This window comes from Tremella mesenterica (assembly GCF_000271645.1).
Source record: "Tremella mesenterica DSM 1558 unplaced genomic scaffold TREMEscaffold_9, whole genome shotgun sequence".
Lineage (NCBI taxonomy): Eukaryota > Fungi > Basidiomycota > Tremellomycetes > Tremellales > Tremellaceae > Tremella > Tremella mesenterica.
This window is the reverse complement of record NW_006711233.1, coordinates 573,016-591,131: the sequence shown is the minus strand read 5'-3', so window position 1 is coordinate 591,131 and position 18,116 is coordinate 573,016. Positions and strand designations below refer to the sequence as shown.

Sequence of the window (18,116 nt, the reverse complement as noted above, 5' to 3'; positions counted from 1 at the left end):
AGAGAGAGAAAAGCAAAAAGGGTTGGTGGAAGTAACTAGGACGGATAGAGTAAGTAGTCTTCGACGTTCAAACATTTCAATGTGGCAGGTGACATTCAGGCCCTCTGGCCCTCTGGCCAGCGGGAATTACATAAACTAGAGGCAAGTAACTTGATGGTCAATGAATCCAACACAATCAAAGCTTAGACAATTGGTGGATAAGGTACATAGCATGATAGCGTATAGGAAAAGGTGCTCCCTACTCGAGCATTTCTCTCAGACCTTCCGAGTCACCTTTGCTTCATCATGGATCTGGGTGTGAATATAATCTTCTTTATCCAAACGAAGATTTACTTACCTCGTGATCACTTAGGAAGAGTGAACTTACCACTAACCTCTCCCCAGTTTCTTACTTCCCCGCGGAAGGAGATCACCCGCCCTTCCATGGCCCCGGCTAAGGCAGTCATGTACATAGAAGTCACGCTACTCGCCATTGCCTTGCTAACATTGCTCATATTCAGCGCAGACGTTCTATGGTCCATCCCGAAATGTCGGAGTGCGGTCAAGGCAAGCCCCAAGTTGTCATGTTGACTCGCCAGGGCAAATACCTCCCATGGAGCTTGATCCGCAACCGTGCCGAGGCGTACAACAACCCGTTCTACTAGAGACTCGCAGCCATACTGTTTCAGGTGTTCGATGAGAGTCATACAATCTGCCCACTTAGACGCAAGCGTGGGATCCGTTTCATGCATGAAGTCGAGGAAGATTTCGAGTTGAACGGACGTCATATCGAGGGTTATGGGATCTTTTTTGTCATTCGTAGAGGGGAGACTTATCATGTCGCGAAAAACGGTACTACTCTCGTCAGCCTTGACATCTGTCTTCAACTTCACGTACCTATGGGCCTTGAGGATGTACGAATGAACACGGAAGAGCTTCTCATCGTTGCTCTTGAGCAAGATGTCGGCAGTTTTGTCGGCGTACTTGGTATTCATGTTGTTTGACGAAAAGTGATGATATCGATCTACGAGCCAGTCTCAACTGTAGAGATGTAGAAGTGAAGTCAATGCTTATAATTTAAACTCTTTCCAGGAAGGTAAGTAGCTCGACCCTGTGTATCAGTATGCATGTTACGTCTTACCCCTGATTCTCATAGATCAATCGACTAGGTTCCCTGAACATCCGATTCATACCAGATTATACTGCATGATTAGGTCATATTCCACCCAAGAGTAAGACTACAAGATCTGTTCTCGTCAGCCGGACAACTTCTCGATTCTGGAGCCTACTCACCAGACAGGTTTGAAGCCCTTACTGATCGTCTTCCAATCACTCTCCGTATAGGTGTTATACACGACTTGACCGGCGCTGTCGTAACGTTGTGCTAGACGTCGATCCGCCAAGAGACGCACCAGCCCGGCCATGCAGTTCGGGTCCACCGATGCAATGTGAGGACCGCCAAGTGTATGTAAGTTGAATATGCGAGTCTCTGGATGTTTGGCGAAAGAGGTAATGGCCTTGCGCGCCAATGCGAGTACGTTGTATTCACTTGCAATACAGAATATCGCCCAAGGTTCGTCTTCCGTGAACTTGAACAAGTGAAGAATGAGGTGTTCTTTGTATAGTTCGAAGCCATACTTCTCGCACAGGTCTAGAGCAGTCTTGACCTAGGCCCAGGACCCTCGTTTCCAAGGTTTTCGTCCCTTGAGCATTTGTACGAAGAATGCGAGGTTCGTTTCGGTGGTGTCGATTTCAAACGACCGCAATTCGTTTGGGGATTGACGCAAACCGGAGTTCGACTTGATGGTGATGTCGATCATGTCACGAAATACGGTACTGCACATTAGCCGTCACCTGGCCTTGTTGGGGAGGACTCACCTGTGCGTATAGAGGAGGTGTGCCTTCACGGGGATCGGGTAACCCGAGGTAGGTTTCAGAAGGATATCTTGCAACAGCGGGTTTTGATGCGTCGTTTCGTCCAACATGGCTGCTGAGGATGAAATGATGAGAAAGATAGGGAGTGAGTAGAATTGGGCTCACGCGAAGTATTGTATGTGGGAATTTTGGGAGATCCAGAAGACACCCCGGTCTCATAGGTGCCGGCAAGTGATCGGTGACACACAGTAAATGTCCAGGGAATAGAGACTAAGCAAGTCCTACAACCCTGACCTCGTTGCATGTTAGTGAAACCGATGAGCGGCTCCTCGTATCAGTGATCCGACCTAAGAGAAAAAGGATGCATGATGCCGGTCGGGTCAATGGGCTTCTGATCAGCTCAATTTCGGCAAGTGTGACTGATGGCTCACGAAATTTGATGTTGTATCGATTGGGTCTGCCCTTACTCTTCCTTGACGTAGCCTTTGAGCTCCACCATCAAAACTCCTGCCAATCCCTGTTTGGACTTGTATGATTCAATATTTAGGAAGATCAACCCGGACAATCGAGCAGAGACATCACTGGGGTGATTCACCATGCATCGTGATGCTGAGGTGACGCTAGACATCCAGCAAGGCTTTTCACGGGTTCGGGTCATAGAAAAACACCCCGTTTGTGGGACTAGGAACGGGTGAAGCAGGGTTCCAGTGCCAATCCGGAGTTCTAGCCATTGAACCTCTCGTCAGCTTAGCCGCCCAATCACTTGCGATCGCGCTTACCTATCAATGGCGACATTCCTACTGGAACTCATCGTCAACCAGCTGCCCTACATTTGGAGGTGACACTCACCTATTCAGCGTGAATCTCTCGCTTACCAACTGCCAACTCTGCGTTGGACCAAAAGTCTGTCCGCTCACGTTTCTGATGCGAACTTGAAGCGACTCCATCGTTTGCGGGGACATGGCACGTACAAGTGCCGCCATATACTCCGAGTTTACGGAAGCCAATTGGGGTCCTGTGAGTGTTGCCAAGGACAGGTTCGTAGTGTTTGGATTTTCCGAGAAAGATGCTATAGCTTTACGTGCTAGTGAAAGCATGTTGTAGTGACTTGCCAAACAGAAAATCTCCCAGGGGTCTAGATTGGTACGATCGTACAAACTGAGGACGATGAGTTGCCTGTGTAAGTCGAATCCGTACTTCTCGCAGGTGCCGATAGTCGCCTTCATCTGAGCCCAGGTTTCTTGTCCCGAGAGTCTACGTCCGTTAAGCAGCTCGACCAAGAAAGTCACTTCGTCTGTGGTGCCGTTGATGTCGAGCGAGTAATCCTCCAGATTGGTCGTATTTTGACCCGAGCCATGATTGAGTGTAAGGTCGATCATGTCATGAAAGACCGTACTGTTATTCATCAGCGATATTTCACACATTCCTACCGGTGACGACTGACCTGTGAGCGTAGAGGAGGTAAGCTTTTACCGCTATGGGGGGACCAGATGTAGGTTGGAGAAGAATATCCTGTAAGAGGGGGTTTCCTTGACTGTCCATGACTGGAGATCTTCTTCGAGGTCTTTCAGAGTAGCTGAAAGACGTATGCGAGTGGATAGAAGAGGACGCTGACGAAGTGGGTATATATCAGAGTCAGACGATATGAGTGATATAACCATGAGGATGGGGAGTGATTGACGTTTGACCCGAATACACATGGCAGAACGAGCTTGCCCGAACATGAGGTGAGATGTTGCATGTTTTACGCATGGCTATTTGATCTGGCTCTTGGGATCTAGCGGCGTTCGTAGATTGCGGACGATAGGCAGTCGAGGGCGAGAGTTGGACATTCTCCATATTGTCGGATCGGATGTCTGAAACCCCAGTGGAAGTGATGCTGACATAGGTAGGGATTATGGGAGAGTTCTGACGTTCTGAGATGGGTTCGGGAAAAGCGAGAACGGTCGTCTATTCGGTCAGCCCGTCAAAATGGACAATTTCAGACTACTTACCACACTACTGATTAACCCTCATGAATCTTCCGACCGATGGGCTATATTGCCAGTCGCAGGAGTTGTAGGCCGAGAAAGGGTTGACATGACTACTGTCAGGCATTCAGCGTCCGAACCTTCGACTATGCATAGCCTGAGTCAAGCCGGCCATAACTCAAAGTGCATCGTGCGAGAAGTGTCGGGAAATCAAGCTAGATTAAGCTGAAGTTGTCAGCGACAAGTTTTGTCGGGCGGAGGAGACTGACCTGTGAGGATAGACCAGATACACCTGCACCTTGACCGTGTAGCCAATCCTGGCCTGAGACATACACATCATAGTATCGGGATCGTCTGAGACGGCTACTTGTCTGCCAAAGTGGTCATCCCATCTCGATAAGTAGATGAGCTGCGGGTCCCTTACGAAAAGTAATGTAGTGGTGGTTCAGATATCAAGTGTGATGTGATGGGCAAACGCTTTGACCATCTCCCTCGGGATCCCTCAATCGCTCTCTCGGTCAGCCAGTCGAGATATCACAAGAAGGAGTATGACCGGGACGACGTACGGCGGCCAGACATGATACTTGGAGCATGGAGCATGAAGAGAGAGAGTAGGGCTGAGATTCGAGGCATGTATCCAAAATAGAAGTGCTCTGATAAGTGAAGTAGTGGTGGTGAGGCCAAGGGCACCTCTCGATCAAGATCCTCACCCCATCGTCCAACCTACGATGCGCGTGAGTTTGCCTTCTGGTACGAACACAGCCCTCCTCATCCCGACGCTACGCGCTGCCATGGGGCGAAGATAGCCCCCGACGTAGGTTGAATCGATGAAGTGGATTGATCGGAGATCAAGGTGAAAAGCCTAGACATGTCAGCACAATCTGTGGGCGATGGGCGATGGGCGATGGGCGATGGGCGATGGGCGATGGGCGATGGGCCAAGGGCTAGCGGGCACCCTCCCTTGTGGTAATTCCAACTCCGAAACCGTCACACAAACTACTCGTATAAAGCTGTCACATTTTGATCATCAACATGAAGAGAACAAACAACGAACAATAATGTCTGAAGCTCGTCTCACCCTTCCTGTTGAGATATCTTCGTCAGGCACCACACAAGGAGCTGAGACTCTGGTTTCTCTTCCAGAGGCTATTCGCCAATTCCTCGCAAATGTCCGGGTATGGAAGAGCAAGTATCGAGAATACTTGACCGCAATGCACAACTTTGATCAGGCCACAACGACTATGCAAAATGGTACGACTGTTGCCTTTGAAGATGAAGAGACTAAGGCCCGACAAGACGTAAAAAGGGCACTCTGGGGCCTCAGTGAGGCAGCGGCCCCTTTGAGATGGTTACCGAAGGTAAATTTCACCCAATGGAGAGCCGAAGTAGAAACGCACTTTCAGCCTACTACTGGCGACCCACGCCACCCGGAATGGATTGACTGGGACGCCCCCCCCACAGAAGACCCCACCCCGACCTTAAAGTACTGATAAGTCAAGACTCTACGAGTACGGCCGGAAACGTATCTGTTAGTCTTGATGAATTCGAAAAGAGCACACATGATTGGAATGCATTGATGATGATGAGCGACTGATTTTAGTCACCCAGAGACGGACTGACATGTCATCCTCAATGACTCCAATCCTGCAGTGAGCGCATATGGCAAGACGAACTTGATCTATTGCCATGAGATTGTGAGCTAACTCATCTCTCTCCTCAGCAGCATCTACGTCGAAGATCCATATGATATTCAGGGGAAGTGATGCGCCAGTGTTCATCATCATGACGAGGTCAATCTTATAATCGAACACTCGACTTGGGCGCATCAGCTCGTCACCGTCACATTGAGGGAACGGACTCACACATTTGCACCTCTCAAGTATGTTCGCTTTCACGGATATGCATGAACTGGGTTATGTTGGTGGGATGTGTCCCGGGAGGAGAACCCCGTCGCTTGCGTTGTCGAACGCCTTTCGCCGATGCCCAGTGACACCAGATATGGTTTTGATCGGACGAGGTATTGAATGGAAATAAAGGATCATCAGTGTAGGGAGAGTCAGATCTCTCAAACAAACACTTGATCGGTAAGTAGGTGAAATATCGTCGCATGGCGAAGTCTTGGCGATGCCGTTCAGCGAGTAGTATCTTCATCGGCGTCAGTGAGCCGGACCATGTGAACCGTCCGGAGATGATAGTATGTGCATAAAGATTGACGCATGCGGTGGTATATCGTGTGTTGAAACTGACTGTCCGAGACGTGTCATATCATACGTCTTTTCTGATACGGTCAGCGGGTTCATGACGATAAAAGACACTCACATAGCTTTGGAAAAGTGTTGGCTCACAACTTGCCAATCCTCACTCTTGAGTCTCTGCTCCGCATGAAGAAAAGCTCGACTGTAACTGTACATTGCTCTTACCAAGGCGGCCACATAATTAGGAGCTGCTTCCTCGGCGACATGTGCAGGGAAGGAAAGGAGACGTAATCCATCTATCCGAGAATCGTGGGCGAAGGACGAGACTGCACCGGTCGCTAGTTCCGGAAGATGGTGATCAGATGCGATGCAAAAGCATTTCCAAGGCTCATCTTCGACGTAGTCGGAAAGTTTTAGGAGGAATCGGTCTCGAAGTCCATCCATAGCGTATCTATCGCAGAAGTCGATGGCAGTGAAAAACTGAGCCGAGGTGGGTTTCTGAGGGATCTGTTTATCGTTTATCATATCGACTATCATCTTCAAGATCGCTTGAGTGACGTCGAGATCGACCATGATTTTATCCGAGTGGCCCTTGGATGACGATTGGGGCAGTGTCAACATATCTCTGAAGAATGTGCTGTTGATCAGCTACGGTAACGGCTGACGAGAGATAGGACGGACCTTCCACTACATAAAATGTGAGCTTTTACCATGATTGCATCCCCATCGGTGGGCTTGAGACCGATTTCCATGTTGAAGAAATCTTGGATTGTCAAGAGTGCAGCGGTTTTATCCGACATGTTGAGGAATGTGAGGATCAGGAAAGAGAAGTGTGTGTGAGAGAGACGGAAGGCAACTGGAGACGAGATCGACTAGATGTATGGATGTTGTACGTAGTTATGAGACGGGCGTCAGACGCTAGTATGGTTTCAGTAGGTCCACATCCCTCGCACACAGGTGACCGACTGAGGTTCCATCTCCGGCGATGGGGACCGAGCGCAGTACCTGCAGGAGGTAAGGGGACATGAACTAACTGCCTTTTTAGGGTAGCGTCATAATGGTCAAGGATATGAAACCAATAACGAAGCTGGGTTGTGAAAGTGAAAGGACTTTATCACTGAGGTCAGCGGTGCACGTGAATCAAAAGAACACATACTGACCAGATTGGGATGGGAATTCGGTTTGAAGTAGGTACTTCACCTTGACACACGAAGTAAGAAGGCCAACGAACTTCCATTTCTTAGTCCCATACGACCCTGTGCGATCATCGATCCGAGTGGGAGGTTCGACATTTGAGTGAGTGACGATCGGATGCTCAAGGATCTCGTTGAACAAGTATGCGCGACACATGAAGAGCAATTCATTTGAATGTGAGATGTTATTCGGAGGATGACAAGGATGATGATGATGGTTTCGAGTCACTCGAATGAAGTTACTATGTGAGAGTGGTTGATGAGAAAGTGAGTCCCGAGTCTTTGTGTTATATGGATCTGATTTCATTCCTAGTATCATCAGCGTGATGGTCAAGGTCAAAGAAAAAGCTCACAAGCGGGCCGAGAAGGACTGACTGACCGATTCGAAACCACGTACGCTGAAAAGATCTTTCGGGCGACGATGGTCGGTCTGAGAGTATAATCCATGAATCAACGAAGAAAGATATCGCGGTTCGGTCTCACTACATAAAAGAGGTGGAAAATTCCAAAGAGTTATTTGTTGCGTTTTCTCATGAAGACCAAATTGTCGTATAGCAGCAACAGCAAGGATAGGTATATCGTAGTGTGATGCTAGACAAAAAGCTCTCCATGGATCGTAAGGTACATGACGAGTAACACGGATTAAAAGTCGATCACGAAGTCCATCCATATCGTATTTATCGCACAAGTCTATGAGACTGTAAAGTTGTATAGGTTCTACCTTTTCGAAATCTTCACCTCCATTCATCATGTCGAATATGATCTTGAGGTCTGCCTCGATTATGTCTAGCTCGATGGTTGTTTCTTCTTCCGTCTTGTCGGTGGTTGATGAAGGTATAGTCAACATATCTTTGAATACTGAGCTGAATGTCAGATATGCGAGTTGGGAGGCGTGGAGAACTGACTGACCTATGACTGCATAGCAGATGAACTTTGATGTTGATGGCGTCACCGTCTGAGGGCTTGAGGGCTACTTCCATACTGAGGAGATCATGGAGGTTTGAAGAGGAAAGTGATCGATTGAGCATCTTGGTGAATTTGTAAATTTGAACCAAATGTTTGTCGATGTGGAGAGAAGCAACGGAAGAGAACAGCAATTGAATGCCAAGGTTGGGTTGCCTGGCGACCAAGACCGAGGTAACGATCTATTATGTCACTAGTAGCTACTCTACTCGTAGCGCGTCTAACTTGATACTTTAGGATCTTTGACACAGAGTGAGTGAGTCCATGGATGGAAAAGGTAAAGAAAAGTAGTGGTGCATAACCCGACCAATAGCGAAGAGTAGAATGTGGCGTGTGGCAACCCTCAAAGTGTTTGGTCCGTCTCGACTATGCACTTGGCACGTTGTGCATGCGACATACCTTGCTTTCCGAGTGCAGAGTGATTCAGACGTATCCAAGACTCTTATCGATGGTAGACGACGTGCAGCATTCCACGAGTCGAATTATATTGTACGGCAGCTCGATCAAAGGACCGGAATCATCGTGAGCAGGAAGGGTTTTTCATTGATCTTTTTGCTTGCCCTGTTGTCGCGGCTGTCGGCGATCAGAGGTGTCTCCGACACACAATCTCGATACGCTGCTCAAGACCTAAGTCTCATTCATGGTTTGATAAAAAGGTATGTAGAAAATCAATGTCTACTCATAAATATCTCTCCAACTATTGTCCTAAGTGTATGTCCTGCCGTCAGTGATACTGTACGAGTAGAGCGGTTGGAAGGAATTGATCCACTCACAAAGCGGACAAGAAATGAACGCTGACAGTCTCCCATTCTTTCTCCTTGAGTCTCTGATTATAATTTGGCAGACTGACACTGCATGTGTACATAGCCCGTATCAACGCCGCCATATAACGAGGATTGACGTCGATGAGAAATTCCGAGGGGAAATGTAACAGACGAAAATCACAACATCTGTGATGTTTGTGGAACACCCGGATGGCAGCAGCTGCCAGTCCGGGACGATCATAAGACGACGCCCAGGTGAAAACTTGCCATGGATTATGAGCGACATGTTCGAACAGATGGGCGAGGAATATTTCGAGGAGAGTTTCGAATTCGTATTTGTCGCAAAAGGTGATTCCGGCGAAGATTTCTTCGGCTCCGGCTTTCAGCCAGGTCTTCCCACCGCCCATCTGGTCCACCATAACTTCCAACAGGGCCCGAGTGACTTCGAGTTCGATTGGGGGCTCATCTGCTTGGTCTAAACCCTTATCTGAAATGCTGAACAAACCCTCAAAGAAGGTGCTGCCTATCAGTTTACAAGCGGCTGACGAGGATAATAGGCAGCAAACCTGTGGGTAAACAAAACGTGCAGTTTGACATCCATTGCTTCTCCATCAGTGGGCTTGAGGGCGACTTTTAAATTGAGGAAGTCTTCGAGCGTCATGGGAGTACCAGTACGTTCGGACATCTTGCTAGACAAATCTTGTGTGGAACGTAAAGAGCTGAAGAAGAAAAAGTAAATTGGTCCAGGGAGAGCTCTGACGAGCCTACCTTTAGGGTGAAAGGGCGTAACGTCGTTAGTCTTGTTAGTCTGATCGGGCGGAACTCTCCTGAGGTACCTAGGTGAGACGTTGCTCTTTCTTAAAGATAAGTTCTAATATCGCGGGTCAAAAAACGGGCTGGAGTGAGGGGAGTAAGTATACGAGGTTAAGGATTTGTACTCTAATGAAGCATTAAATCCTGACAATTCATAACCATTCGACACTTTTCGTCAGCCACGAATATTGGACCGAGATTCATGAAACACTCACGTCCCTGGAGGTTTCGAAGTTATATCATACACTACTCTATTGACACCTTTCACCTGTACAATCAGCCACCAAACAATATCTTCCCTCATTACTCTGTTACTCCTCAAAATCCATCCGATGACTGATCAAACGGTCTTGACATTTTACATATGACTCATGAAAAAAAGGAAAAAAAGAGACTAACCTCATTAGTTATCCGCGAGGAAATCTTCTTCAACACCTGAGGTGGGAAAACAAACCAATCAGCAGTCATGAAATCTTCCGTCGATACAGCTCTTAAAGCTACCACTTGATCATATGTCCTAGCGTCCCCTGCTACACCGACCGCTTTGACAGGTAAAAGAGCTACGAAAGCTTGTGAAATTTGATCGTATAAACCTGCGGCGCGAATCTCTTCGATATAAATGTCGTCTGCATGTTGGAGGATACTTATTTGTTCTCGGGTGACTTCTCCGAGAATACGGATTGCGAGACCTGGACCGGGGAAGGGATGACGTCCAACGAGATGTGCCGGGATATTGAGTAATCGACCTAGGGCGCGGACTTCGTCTATGAGTGAGCTATCGTCCATTTGACACAGTCATGGCTCTGCTAGCCGAGCGAGGGAAATGTCTGTTGTGTAGGGGAGGCGGACGAAGAAATTCACCTTTGAAAAGCTCTCTCAAAGGCTCAATTAACTTCAATTTCATATCCTCCAACAACCCTCCCACATTATGATGAGTCTTTATCGTCGCACTGGGTCCTTTAAAACTGATAGACTCGATGACATCTGGATACAAAGTACCTTGAAGTAACCATTCAATCTTTCCTTTTGCTTCTCCACCTTTTTCATCTAATTCTTTCTCAGCTGCATTTTCCAATTTCAACGCTTCAGCTTCGAAAACCTCGATAAAGGTATTTCCGATGATTTTACGTTTTCTTTCTGGATCTTCGACACCTTTGAGACGAGAAAGGAAAAGTTCGGATGCGTCGATGACTGTGAGATTTACGCCAAGATCGACAGTTAACATTTTATGTACTTTTTGAGCTTCATCTTTTCTCAACACGCCGTTGTCTACCATAAAAGCGTGAAATCTGCAAGTCAACATATGCAGTAATCATACATGAGTGGGAGAGGTTTCGTGGAATGGCGGAGGGAACGAAGATAGACTTACCGATCGCCTATAGCTTCATGCATGAGTTTAGCAGCAACGGTGGAGTCGACACCACCACTGACAGCACCTATGACTCGACCTTTTTCCCCGCAGATTTCTCGTATTCTAGCAATCTCTTTAGGGATGAATGAATCCTACTTGTGAGCTTGTATAGATCAGTTGATAAATGCCAACTCACCATACTCCACCCACCGGAGATACCGCACACATTTCTGACAAACGCTCCGATGACTTCTTTACCTTTGGGACTGTGTGAAACTTCAGGGTGGAATTGAACACCATATATCTGTTCAGACTCGTGTGCGATGGCGGTGTAGGGGGAAGTGGGAGTGGAAGCTATGGTGATGAAATGAGGTGGGAGAGAAGTTAGTTGGTCGCCGTGGGACATCCAGACCTGGGGTCAGTTTTTTGATTTTTTTTGAAGAATAATCCATGGCATTCCGTCAGATTGCCCGAGTTAAAGACTAAGGGGTTCAACCGCAAGTGCGATATTTCCAAGGGAAATGAGGCATGAAGTTGAGAGGGCGGGATGTAGTGAGATGAAAGCACTCGGAGAGTCGGGAGAGAGGGCTCAGACCAAGCAGGAACTAGAGAAAGGGAGTAAACGGTCGACCCACCTGCATGCCCCCCTCCTCATCCATCTCAATCCCCTCAAATAACTTATCAGCATGTCCATGTCCAGTCTTCTCCACATGTATCTTGGCATATCCATATTCTCTATGACTATGCGCCTCAACATTCCCACCGTGACTCCGGGCAATTTCTTGGAGACCATAACAGATACCTAAGACGGGTACACCGACTTGGAACACATCCGGATCGACGTGAGGTGCATCGGGTGCGTAAACGGAGTAAGGTGAGCCGGAGAGGATGATTCCTGTACATAAATGACTTCTCTTAACCTCGGCTCTGTTCACATTGCAAATCGCATCCTTCCATAATGTAAGTAAGTTTCCGTTAGAAAGTAAGGGAATGGTCTAGTGAAAGACAGGTAGGGTAAAGTAGAGTTTGTGAGTGATGTCAAGTCCAATGAGGCACTTGTGTGTAGCATATGTGATAAGGAAGGAGTATCATGATCAGGAGAAGTGAGACATACCTTTAGGTTTCCATTTCAAATCTTTGATCTTTTGAGTACAGGGTAACATCTCGCAATATACCTAAGGGTAAGTTTTCCATAATTCCTCTTAACACCTTCTTCCCCCTTTATCTCCTTCCTATCTTCTTTTGATCGCATGAAGTCCCAACAATACAGACTTGCGGAAAAGAAAAAACCCTTGATAGGCTTTCTCCACACTCATCCTCGTCTCAACGTTTGGAAGAAGACTAAAAGTATATTATGGTCCTAATACTTGGTCTGGAATAGAACGTAAAATTACCTCCAAAGCTAAATGCCCATAGACGGTATTTGCCACCTCGACGTCATTCAGAATTGAAAAGATTTCGATATCTGTTGGAATGATGATATAATAAAGATTAAAGAACTCACATTGAGCTCTCGACATCTCCTCGTGATCAAATGTGAGTACTAAAATCAGCTTTTTCTCCGTACTTTTATTTTCCTGCCTTCTCGATCTTATCCACACCAATGGGGTCTCAAATTCACTTTTCTATACTGACACCCCTCGTATTTGTTCGGTTTTTTTTTAATACGACCTCTCTTTCGTACACTTTATTCCCATACTTCCTTTCCTCCCTTTGTCCTGACAACTCGATGCTACCGAACTTACACCACTCCCGCCATTTCCTACAAGTACCAAGTCCTCCCATTCAACCTATACCGATCGCTTCTAGCTCATGGGGCCATGAGACAACATCTAGGATAGAGTGGAGGTGAGGTACACATTAGATTCGGGACAGAGTGGGGAATTAGGACTCACTTGCGACCCAAAATCCAAGATCAAGATCGTATCGTACAGATTATGGATTTCCTCTGCCATTTTGTATATTTTTCCTTGTGTCTTGCGTCCTTACTCGAAAATCGTCCCTATACCTGTTGTTTCGCCTGAAATGAATTCTTTCTACGCCTTTCAATTGCTAGATGCTAGACCTGCTAGGGTGATGAATCACTTGCATCGTAAAGAAAAGTTCAAATTTTTGGTGAAAGACGCGTCGAAAAACTTTCAAAGGTGGCAATGTGGCGGTTTCGTTTCTAAATTCCCCTCGTCACTGATCACTGACCACAGATCGATGAACCATGGCCACAGAGACAGGAAGAGCAAAGGTGCTGACGCGCAGTAGCAGGAGAGGGCGGTACTTGACAGATATGACATGCATTGTTCTATTTTCTATTCATTCAAAGTCCAGCTTGGAGCCATGAACTCAACATTGTCAACGCTTCTTTAGGTTTGTCATAAGGGACCATATGACCCGCTCCTACAATTTTGAGAAGCTGTTGTCAGTCAATACACGTGTAGTCTCCATATGGAATTTTGGATACACCGTACTGAGACTACTCAAGGAGGGAGAATATGATGGGTTGGGAGGTATGAGAGACACGCTGAAGAAAACACTACTGTCCATCCGATGTGTGATACAGGTTGGAAGTGATATTTAAGAGATAAATGTATATTATGGGAAGTTGACCAAAGAGAAGAAACTCACAGTCAGATTCTCATAAGTCTTAAACAATCCCGCCTTCTTCCCTTCCACTTCCCAATCTTGCCAAGACACAGCCGCGAACCCCTCTTTACCAGTCCAATCCATCGCTGAAACCCACATTTCATTAGCGATATGATTACATATAAAGTCGTATGTCCTATCCATCAATTCTACCTCTTTTCAAATATTAGTGACGTACCCTGCATACTGCCAATAAGCAGTGGACCATACCGGTAGAGAGGAAAGACGTACATTCAAGAATCTAATACCACGTTCTAATAATCCGCGGACGTGAAACACCGTAGTGGGGGTCAAGAAATCCAAAGTCAAGGCAAAGGCAGTACCGACACCGCCGTTGCAGCTGTTCCAACCTTTGTGTGAAGTGACACCGAGGATATCATGTACGTCGGGGAGATCTAGGTATGTTTTGATCTTATCTCTGTATGTCAACCGTCCGGGCTCTCAGACAAATCAGCAGCTTTACTGAGTTACTCTTGAAGGTGATGGAAGGGCGAGAGTGAACAAGAATGGCTGGATGTATGGAGGAACGATGAAAAGAACGAACGTGACGGAATAACAAAGTGATTCTCCTAGTTCTTGAGGTGTACATGGTTTGCTGACGTCGTAGCTGTTGATCAATCTTTGTTTTCATTGTTATATCCGACATGATTAATACAGTTGGCAGGCCGCATTCAATCCTGGACCAGCTGTACGATATTGACATGAGGATAAGGGGGGAGCCATCAGGCACAGATGAGGGGCAAGAGGCAGAGTGGTATGGGAATGAGGAGAGACGGGGAAAGATTGGGGGAAGAGAGATCGGAATAAGAGGGACGGAGGGGGAGGAAGCAAAAGTGGAGCGGAAAGGGGCGGAGAGACAATCGACTAACGGGTTCACACCAGCTGACACGAACGAATCTCCCAACGCTTCATCGCAATATAAAGCAGCCATCCCACATTCCGTATAATCATGAGAATCTATACAATTCTTCTGTAGATATTTATGACATTTCGGTACCTATCATCAATACCTTTTCACTGCATTTCTCTTACGTTGACGACTCACCGCACTGGCCAGTTCGACGCATTTTTGTATACTTTGAACCGTCTCATTCAATCCACCATGAAGTGTACATTGCTACTTGTAAGCTAACTTCTATATCACGTACGTGAGACAAGCTCACAAAGGTATAATACGATTCTGATAATGTTTCTGACATGTTCAGCTTTATAAGGTAAGGGGAAGGAAAATAGCTGACGATATTCCGTACCGCCATTACCTATCATGACGCTTTTCAAATTAATCGGAGTCCTCCCACTGGCTTTCAAAGCTTTGTTCCCATCTACTACAGCTGATGCGAAGACTGGTAAATAACGTCCCTGAGTATTGTTAGCGCTTCAAGTATGAAGATAGTAAGAGCGACCCACTCCGTAACTCTCTCCTGCCATATGGAAATCACGTCCTTCGAATTCTTTGAAAGCGTCAAAGAACTGAACGATTCAGCGTTGTTTATATAAATCAGGAGGGAGGGACTGACCATAGCTACGAAAGCTTGCACATCTTTAGCAGCTTCTTCGGTGGTACCGACTGTTTGACCATGTTTAGCATGACTGAATCCGACGCTGATAGGTTCGTCGAGGAAGAAAACATTTGCCTAACCGTCAGCTGCAATAATGGTCAGATTGTACTGTAGCTGGACAAGTTTTTTCTCGGGGCTTATGTTGCGGTATGAATGACGAAGAAGACTGGTCACTCACATTGTTGTTCCATGAATATGGGTTCCATTCAGTATCATTCCAATTTTTTGGATCATCTTTCACCGAACATGGTCCTAATCCGTCAGTTTGACTTTAGATGAAAAGAAGGGAGAATTTACCAAGTTCCATGAATAACCCAAGAGCGGATGAACATCCAGGTCCACCATTGATCCACATCACAACGGGGTCGGAAGATGGTTCGTTCCGACTTTCAAAGAAATAGAAAAAGAGTTCTTTACCATACCCCACATCGAGGAATCTGCGGATGAGTCTATCACAATGAGTGAAGAGAGGAAAGTTTTGGGCTGTGATCCAGTCAAAGCTAGGGGTGGAGAGAAAGGGATTCGAGAACCTTCGATGACAGCATAATGTAGATATTCCCAGGGTGGGAAAACAAGTCAAGTCAAAATTGGCATTGTCCCTCGATCGAGGGAGACAATGTGAGGAGGATTATTGTTATAGGGTTTTAGATGGACTGACCCAGAGAACGACCTAACGGTAGGATCACACCATCCTTCAGTCGATTTTATCCTTATCCTATGTTTCTGAGAAAGTAAGCTTTATTTCTCTTATCTTCCTAAACTATCTCGTTCTACACAAATAGACGTCTGTTCCTCCCATCATATGTGGGAAATCTGACACTTTGTCAAAACAAGTATGAGGAGAATTACATCGAGAGCTGCTTCACCTACAGAGCATCCCTCCAAGGTTGGCAGGAAGGGCAGAGAGAGGTGAATCTCCTGAAGCTCACATAGGACATCCGGTTTCATAGGTCATCTGATAGTACCACTTACATAATGAGTAGAAATAATGTTGTTTGTCGAGGGAATGAGAGGATGATAGTAGGGAGAAGGAGGATGATAGTAGAGGGAAGAACAGTATGTAATAGTAGGTGTCATGGAAAAAGGAACGTCAAGACCAGGTCAGAACAGATAGATAGGCGAGGTCGTAAGATACAAGAGAGGACAAGGGATAGACATACGGGATAATGAGCACTAGTAATAGTCATGAACTCTTCCCCTATGTTCGTCAAGGATATATCACTAGCAGGAACCAAGATATCATCTTGTCTCAATTTCGCCAACTCAGAAATTGGCCCTGTGGACGAAAGTGACCCTAGAGAGTCGGGGTTGTGAGGGATAGGGAGCTGGAGAGCTGCGGTAGTCGTCAAGAGAGATAAGATAGAGTACCAGAGCATCTCTTTGGGTATTGTGAATGCTGAGGTTGAGCTAAAGGTGTTGAGGGTGAGAGGTGTTGGTGAAGGAGACGAGGTTCGAAAGTTGAGTGAGGACTGGCCGGTTGACCGATCGTCGGATCTATCCGATAAGTTAGCTATACTCGTAGTTTCTTGGATCTGTCGAATAATCTATGATTGTGAGATGGGACTTCGGTGGATAAGTGACCCGTAGACATGTGCAAGTAGACCGAGAGATGAAGGAGATACTATTGGGGGAACGTATATGCATACAAAGCAATCACATCACTAACGCTACAGCTTTCCAACCAATCTAGACTGGAACCACCTCCAACGCATCCGTACTCCTCGTGTGACTGCCTCGAGGATTGATCCAACCGTCTTTCCTACATTTCCCACATCTTACCCATACCTTACCCTCCGCATCTGGATCCAATTCAAACCTACCCGAAGCCATCTCAAACGATTCCAAACATGTCCGATGCCATCTATGTTCACAAGCCAACATGACGAACCCCTTTTCTCCTTCTTTCACTTCCCCCAACGGAGGTTGAGTAGGTGAGTAGATACTTAGCAGTTCTTTCGAAGAATCGTCTTCAGAATTTGGATCGATCATGTCGACATCGACATCGGCATCGGGTTCGATAGGAGGTGCAATTTGACATTCCGGAGCATCACATCTCCATCCTAAATTCCTTTCTCTTTCTTCTGTCCAGCTCTCCAAAGACTGAGGAATGAAAGGTTTCTCATTCGGCACAGGTGCTGGAGGTCGAGGAGCGGGAGGAGGATGATTGAAGAAGAAATGTACCGTCCCTACGGATGTTTGATTACCTGGAGGAGGGGGATGGACGTGATGATTGTGAGGAGTTGGAGGTCGAAGATGATCTGATGCAGGAGGAGGTGGATGATGATGATGGACAACAGTGATGTGCGGTCTTCTTTCTGGTCTTGGACGAGCGACGTTATCCGAGCTCGAGTCGGCTGCAGGTACATTTGTATTTGTCGCGGGGATAGTGGTACTGCGCTCCATGGGAATGGGGGAGGCATGCATTGGAGAGCCGAACATTTGAGGTGGAGGAGAGGGAGTAGATGGAAGTCCCGAAGTAGAAGATTCTGTAGGACCAGAGGCAGCGGAGGGAATTGCTGGCGCAGGAGGTGTAGATGTAGAAGTTGTTTCTGATGAAATCTCCGGTTGTGATGTTCCTGCAGAAGCCGAGTCACCTGGGACAGGCATACGCCAAACAACGGTAAATGTAGCATTGAAATCGGTTCCTCGGGGAGTGGCAGGTCTCGATTGTCCTTCCGCCGGTCTGGCATAAGGATGACCGCTCGGCGATCGTTGCCCACCTGTCTGAGAAGGTCGCATAGAACCTTGTCCACCGGAACTGGTTTTCAACGTCCTCAATGGATCCAGGTCCAGTCGGCAAGTAGGACATGTATGTCG

The 18,116-nt window shown here is 46.8% G+C and overlaps 5 protein-coding genes across 5 annotated transcripts; all 5 read right to left on the bottom strand.

Annotated features, from left to right (window-relative positions):
• Positions 1–344: 344 nt before the first annotated feature.
• On the bottom strand, positions 345–6,819 carry TREMEDRAFT_63864 (uncharacterized protein; the record flags this gene model as incomplete). Its single annotated transcript, XM_007006116.1, has 17 exons — positions 345–834; positions 877–962; positions 1,063–1,090; positions 1,273–1,646; positions 1,858–1,969; positions 2,322–2,474; positions 2,634–2,660; positions 2,704–3,249; positions 3,299–3,418; positions 3,536–3,804; positions 4,094–4,195; positions 4,552–4,686; positions 4,903–5,043; positions 5,247–5,310; positions 5,445–5,681; positions 6,144–6,656; positions 6,701–6,819. 17 exons carry the CDS (start codon positions 6,817–6,819, stop codon positions 345–347), a joined length of 3,516 nt encoding a protein of 1,171 aa, XP_007006178.1.
• A 696-nt stretch (positions 6,820–7,515) lies between these two features.
• TREMEDRAFT_63863 (uncharacterized protein) lies at positions 7,516–8,240 on the bottom strand (the record flags this gene model as incomplete). The annotated part of the gene is made up of 3 exons (XM_007006115.1): positions 7,516–7,521; positions 7,592–8,075; positions 8,122–8,240. The coding sequence occupies 3 exons, from the start codon at positions 8,238–8,240 to the stop codon at positions 7,516–7,518; spliced, it is 609 nt and encodes a 202-aa protein (XP_007006177.1).
• Positions 8,241–8,843: 603 nt separating this feature from the next.
• On the bottom strand, positions 8,844–9,624 carry TREMEDRAFT_63862 (uncharacterized protein; the record flags this gene model as incomplete). The annotated part of the gene is made up of 3 exons (XM_007006114.1): positions 8,844–8,880; positions 8,949–9,458; positions 9,506–9,624. 3 exons carry the CDS (start codon positions 9,622–9,624, stop codon positions 8,844–8,846), a joined length of 666 nt encoding a protein of 221 aa, XP_007006176.1.
• A 241-nt stretch (positions 9,625–9,865) lies between these two features.
• On the bottom strand, positions 9,866–13,175 carry TREMEDRAFT_40105 (uncharacterized protein). The gene is made up of 10 exons (XM_007005983.1): positions 12,999–13,175; positions 12,608–12,646; positions 12,218–12,278; positions 11,739–11,998; positions 11,300–11,515; positions 11,122–11,255; positions 10,614–11,041; positions 10,152–10,516; positions 9,968–10,020; positions 9,866–9,920 (listed from the first exon to the last, which is right to left on the bottom strand). The coding sequence occupies exons 1-10, from the start codon at positions 13,056–13,058 to the stop codon at positions 9,905–9,907; spliced, it is 1,632 nt and encodes a 543-aa protein (XP_007006045.1). The 5' UTR covers positions 13,059–13,175; the 3' UTR covers positions 9,866–9,904.
• A 239-nt stretch (positions 13,176–13,414) lies between these two features.
• On the bottom strand, positions 13,415–16,675 carry TREMEDRAFT_33109 (uncharacterized protein; the record flags this gene model as incomplete). The annotated part of the gene is made up of 14 exons (XM_007005954.1): positions 13,415–13,510; positions 13,723–13,889; positions 13,968–14,158; positions 14,285–14,347; positions 14,610–14,737; positions 14,786–14,857; positions 14,904–14,932; positions 14,979–15,099; positions 15,148–15,210; positions 15,258–15,374; positions 15,478–15,551; positions 15,597–15,736; positions 15,958–16,022; positions 16,460–16,675. 14 exons carry the CDS (start codon positions 16,673–16,675, stop codon positions 13,415–13,417), a joined length of 1,542 nt encoding a protein of 513 aa, XP_007006016.1.
• Between the last annotated feature and the right edge of the window lie 1,441 nt (positions 16,676–18,116).

Bases quoted from the DNA above. Each gene is read 5' to 3' on its own strand.
- TREMEDRAFT_40105 (XM_007005983.1), bottom strand. From the start codon at position 13,058: ATGGCAGAGGAAATCCATAATCTGTACGATACGATCTTGATCTTGGAT. The intron at 12,279-12,607 runs GTGAGTTCTTTA...ACTTACCCTTAG, and splicing joins GGAGATGTCGAGAGCTCAAT to GTATATTGCGAGATGTTACC. The intron at 11,516-11,738 runs GTGGGTCGACCG...AACTGACCCCAG, and splicing joins ATGAGGAGGGGGGCATGCAG to GTCTGGATGTCCCACGGCGA.